At 38.3% G+C, this 6000-nt stretch overlaps 1 protein-coding gene across 2 annotated transcripts in view; it reads left to right on the forward strand.

The window, feature by feature from the left end:
* Positions 1–5342, forward strand: part of LOC119776079 (paired box protein Pax-7-like) — a 37851-nt gene extending 32509 nt beyond the window's left edge. For both annotated transcript variants that reach the window (XM_038274303.1, XM_038274304.1), the window contains exon 9: positions 4812–5342. In XM_038274303.1, coding sequence (XP_038130231.1) covers positions 4812–4927 — 116 coding nt within the window. In that variant the 3' untranslated portion in view covers positions 4928–5342. The remainder of the gene's footprint in view (positions 1–4811) is intronic.
* Positions 5343–6000: the final 658 nt, after the last annotated feature.

The raw sequence follows: 6000 nt of genomic DNA on the forward strand, positions 1-6000 counted from the left end.
TGGAGGAAGCGATGTGCCAGGCAGAGGAAGCGATGTGCCAGGCGGAGGAAGCGGGGCTGCAGCAATACAATGCCACAGCCTGGAGGGGCTAACGCTATACTGTGCAGATAGAAACAAAGAACTTAGCTGTAAGACTCGTGGTGGCGGGCTTTGTATGTACATTAACAACTGCTGGTGTAAAATTGCTAGATCGGTCGCGAGCTTCTGCTCTCCAGACATCGAGTTTCTGACTTTTAACTGCAAACCGTTCTATCTGCCCAGAGAGTTAAGTATTGTTGACATTACTGCTGTTTAAGTGCCCCCCCACGTTAAAAAAGAGGTCAGGCTCAGTAAGCCAGAGTGGTGGTCTGTGGGAGTGGTGGGCCTTGAACTCTGAAGGTCCACTAACCACTAGACGACCAATCCCCTTATGTCCATCAAGTGTTGCTCCTGCTCTTCGAAATGTCCTGCAAGACCCTTTGATGTACTTCAGCCATATACTTTGCATGTAAACCGGCTGTTTCTGCTGCTCAAATCGCGTTTGGTTCTAAAGCAGTATCCACTCGGTTCTTTAAGCACAAAGTATTGGTAAAACTTAGATAGTAGATAGATAGAAAAAAACGTACTACCAATCAAATGAAGGGAATGTCAGGGCTCAGATCTGAACAAATTAAACCAAGATAGAGGCAGATCCCTGCAAAATATCCATTACTATTACTGGCCAGCACAACTTATGGTGTCTGTCTTACTGAATCCAGTGTCAGTATGATGACAGTGGACCTGTCTAGGTGGAAATGGAGACTTTGGCTCTTTCTCACTGTCGTCTGTTGCGGCTACCTGCAGTTTAGAAATCCATCATAATCTGGAGATCTTTAGAGAATGAGTTATGGAAACGCAACAAACTATAATTATTTTTCTCCCCTCTTCACTACATTTTGTTTCATTTCACGGCTGGCAGAGGCGAGGGTGGAGAAAACAAATTTGTCTCTTTTGAAGACGTGAAATATAATATATCTTAACCTAATTTATGTATGTGTATATATATATATATATATATATATATATATATATATATATATATATATATATATATATATATATATATATATATATATATATATATATATATATATACACATACATTTTTTTTTTTTGGATCATTTCCACATGTTTTGCTGCTTTGAATTTAATTATCTGGCGCATGCCCTCTACGATCTCCATGGAACTCAGAGCGGAGCGGACGGGAGCCACAGTGGAGGCTGTAGGCTTTGCTTTGAGCAGCCGGTCTGGAGCGCAGCGGGGCGGAGCGGGGGTTGCTGACGGAGCGTGTGGGATTTCGGGGTTAGCATGACATGTTGGTCATGTTGCTGTTAGCATAAACAAAACATGTTGCACATTGCTTGCACACTGTTGCACTTTTATCCACAACTTTTTGTATGACCTCCATTGTGGAAAAAGACGTGAAGTTGGAACAGCTAGAAAAGCGAGGTGCGCGAGAATGCTGGGACCCTTTTTCAACCTGGATCCCGCTCTTTTTCGCCCTCATGTCCCTCTGTTGTCGCACAAACTTGCCCCCACTTCCTCACCCCCTCGGCCGTATCTAGATCCACAGCTACTTCCTGATTGACCCTCTTGCATTGTGCCAAGGAATAACATAGAATAGCGCAGACTACGCTGCAATATTGGGCTTAAATCAAAAATATCTGTGACACACTAAAGCAGGAGGATAACCAACCCTTAAGGGGTTGGGTCTCTCCAGCAATCTCCTTTAAGTGGGACAGGCAACCAGAAAGCAACCTGCTCAAATGCCCAAATTAACTGTCTCCACATCATAAAAGGACTATCAACTTTAGTCTGAGTTCCTTATGGTTGATGGAGCTCATCATTATATTCTTAAGGTTAACACATAACAGGCTAGATTCCACTACTTCTGTCCAGGATTCATTCCTTCTCCTGGTCCAGATTTCATGACCATGGCTGGAGCACCAGTAAATCAAAACCTTTGTTTTTTGCTTCACCACTTTTTTAACCAAGACAAACAGGATCACTACCCACTGCTGAAGACAAAGCCCCACCAGTCCATAGCAACAACATCACTGATAAACCTGATGCTAAGACATTTACACCTCTTTAATTGGAGGAGGAACCATCCACAACTTGAGTAAATTCAATATTTTCTGATAATAAATCCATAGGCTGGTATGAAGCATTTCTGAAACATGTATGTTATATATTGAACATGTATTATGTTTATTACCAAACGTGCAGTTTGTCTTAACTATAACAGAATGACTAGATGGAAACGTCTGAAGGAAACAACAAGCAGTTAAGCTCAGAGGGCATGTTTCATGAAAGCTGGCATTAATTCTCATCATATTTTTCCTCCGTTTTTGATGTTGCTCCTCCCAGGTTCAGCTGGCGATAACTTCTCTGACAGAAGAATTGACAGTGTTGATATTACAGGATGTGTGTATGTTGGGCTACTGGGAGGAGATAAGCAGGTTTTGACAGTTCAGAACCTCGTTTGAACAGAAAGAAAACTGTCACACCTTTGCTAAGAAGCAAAAAAAATAAATAAGAACATATATGCGTGGGCAGGTCTGTCTGCCAAGATGCCATTCACCTAGAGAGGTGTTGGGGGAGCAATATTTGTGTGTGTGTGACTTTGCTTTCCACCAGGGCTTAGTGACAGGGCCCCTTTAAAGGGATGTTTTTCCTGCCAGCCAGGTTTATACCTTAAATCCTCTGCGAGGAGTCAAATGGATAGTCCTCTGCCACTGAGATAGAATGTGTTTACACACAGGCACACTTACAGGCATGTCAGTTATTTAAATACTGATCTCTAAGTACCTTCCTTCTTTACTACAAGAGTCAAATGTCAGAGGAAAGCGCTAAAACTGTCCGCAGAAAGGTAAGCAGAGGATGGAGACAGTTCATTAAATTCAGCGTTCAAACATTCAAAATAAAACCCTTAGTTTATCACCAGGTTTTTTTTTCTTAACAGAAAACTTAGAAATATCTTATTTGAATAAAACCAAGTAGTTTCAGTTTCTTAAAGATTTTGTGATTGCATTAAAAACAAAGGAAAGGATGTCCTCTTGTTTCACAGTTGATCCTCAAGCTAAACAGCTGCTGTTTGGTTTTTGAGTAAAAATAAATTATATTTAAAAATGAAACTGGCTCTAGTTGATATCAAACTAGATGCAGACGGTTCTGGGTGAGAAATTCGTCCTGATTTCTGTCTTCGGAATTTATCCACAAAGACCTGAATAAAAAAAAAAAAGTATTCCGGTTCAATTTCTCAATATCTTAAAAAATTATGAGGAAACACTTTAATTCGTTGTATTTAAAGCTGGGTAGTTGATTTAAGATTTCCTGAAGCAAGAATTTTTTTTATGGTGAGATTGATAAACCATCCAATCATCCATTTTCTGTCACACTTATCCCAATCGGGGTGGAAAGGGTTCCTGGTTCCTGTCTCAAGCTGTTTACGGGCGAGAGGCGGGGTCCAACCTGGACAGGTCTCCAGTCCATCACAGGGCAACACAGAGACAAACAGGACAAACAACCTTCCACACCTAGGGAGAATTTAGAGAAGCCTTTAACCTAACAGTCATGTTTTTGGACTGTGGGAGGAAGCCAGAGTACCCAGAGAGAACCCACACATGCTCAGTGAGAACATGCTAACTCCATGCAGAAAGACCCCAAGCCAGGAATTCAACCCAGAACCTTCTTGCCGCAAGGCAGCAGTTCAGCCCACTGCGCCTCTGAGCAGCCCATTGATAAATCTATTCAACTGATTTATTTTTAAACCACCATTAGTTGAATTCAATTGAATCAAACGGAGACATGAGTTAAAAGCAGAATTACAGAACTAAAGCTTTTGAGCCTTGTTTGGTAATGAGGAATGGAAATGAATAAGATTAGTAAAAATGAGTAACATGTGTATGTTCATTATTCCAGATTCTAGAAACCAAAGTGATTTTTTTTCTTTTTACCCAAATTTTAAACACTGAGTAACAATTAAGAAAAAGCAATGGGTGCTCTAAAACAAAATTATTTGTGTATTCAAATTTTCAACAGATTTTTTTGTTTAGAAAATATATAGCAGCTCATGATAAACTGAAGCAATGTATTTTTTTTATATTTTGGTGAATTTCAATATTGTTAAGATTGAAAATATTATATTTTTCTTAGATGGTTAGTGTCCCTAATCAGCTTCATTCATTCCTTAATTGACATTAAATGTAGCTGCAGCGTTAAATTTAACTATAACTATTTCATTCAACATGGGAGTGATGGCAACAACTAAAATGATCACATTTCTTTGCAAAACTGGGTAAACATTCAGACATTAACGGATCAAAGTTAGAAGTTACTTTCCACCAATTATCCGAATTAGTTACAGAATAACTGCAGCTTTAAAGTAACTATTTTCAAGGCAAAGTAACTATGCAGTTACTTTATGATTCAAAGTGTCTATTAATTTGATTACTTTCTTGTTATCATATTTTTAAATCAAATTGTGAGTAAAACTATAAAATAAATAAGTTTGTGAATTAAGGGCCTGAAATGAAGGTTTTGGTGACAAAAGTTTCCCTCCTAATTTTAAAGTAATATATTAATGCCGACAGGTTTCAGAAGAAATGGACATTAAATCTCATTTACAAACATTGAACTAATTAGTTTTTGATGACTTTTTCACCTATGATGGAAATTGATTAAAAAAAAAATAAAACCGAAGTAAATTTTTAAATATGAACTAGGGATTAAAGATTTAAACCATCTGTCCCTGCCTGACTCTTTTTGGCTCTGTCACCATCATTTCTCAGGTGGCGTGGATTACTTGGCGAAGAACGTTAGCCTCTCCAGTCAGCACACGGTGAAGGTGACCAACCACTCCGCTGTACTGGGGCTCCTGCATGTGAAGACTGGTCCAGCCTACTAGTACTTTACAGGAAAACCATCAACTGCTGGTTGTCTGAATAGCACAGGCCACCCAAACCTCCCACAGAGGTTTTTCATCAATGGCAGATTATTATTATTATTTCCACCGAACAGACAGAGCCAACAACTGGATTTCTGTTTCTGTAAACCTTTGGCCTCGTCTGTGGATCAGAGGGAAGCAGCAGTTTGTAACTTGACTGGTTTGGACACATACATGATAACAGGTGTTATTAAAAGAAATGTCAATATTACAAACTTTGACTTGGTTTTAGAGATACTATTCTTTTGGGATGCAGTCGTTTAAAGGAAAAGTCCGCTCATATTCAGAATACAAACTTCTAAAAGTTCTTTAAATATGAAATTATTACATCCTGATCAATCAATGATAAGGGTTTTTAATTAAGAATAATTTTCATTTAAATGTGCTTTACTGGAGGCATCCATGTTTGTCAATGAACACTACTGCCAACTAAATTTCAATGGTGAAGTCCTCTGGAAATCTTCAATAATTGTTGTTGATTGCAGATGTGTCTAGTAGTTCCCATTGATTTAGCTTGTAAAGCGGGGAGAATGGCGCTAGGCTTACCGCACCGTGACGTCACTGCTGGAAGATGGCAGGAGGGAGGGGTTTCTATATTTGGGCAAAAATGGCCGCTCCCAGACTCAGTGATCACAACGTAAATTATTATTATTATTTTTTTTTTTTACTGATTAACACTAAATTCATTAAATCACTGTGAACGTATTAGTTTCAGGTATAAATTATGATTTTGAAAATTAAATATTCCTTGCTGACCGGACTTTTCCTTTAAAACAACAGCAGGAAAATAAAAGACAATGAAATTTGTTTTTCAAGCATTATTTTAAGATGGTTTTTTCAACCAGTGCAAAATATTTTAATGTTTGTTTTTTTTTGCTAGCAAACTAAGAAGCCAAAGTCTTGTAAAATATTGTTTTTATTTATTTTTTTTGTGTGTGTGTGTTTTCTGGACAGTACATGTGCAAAATCAGATCTTTGTCATTGAAAGCTCAAATGTTCTTTTTCGTATGTTTTTACTGTGCACAAAAACAAAA

The sequence above is a fragment of the Cyprinodon tularosa genome, unplaced genomic scaffold (assembly GCF_016077235.1).
Source record: "Cyprinodon tularosa strain WSP-4 unplaced genomic scaffold, ASM1607723v1 ctg906, whole genome shotgun sequence".
In the NCBI taxonomy this organism is placed as follows: Eukaryota; Metazoa; Chordata; class Actinopteri; order Cyprinodontiformes; family Cyprinodontidae; genus Cyprinodon; species Cyprinodon tularosa.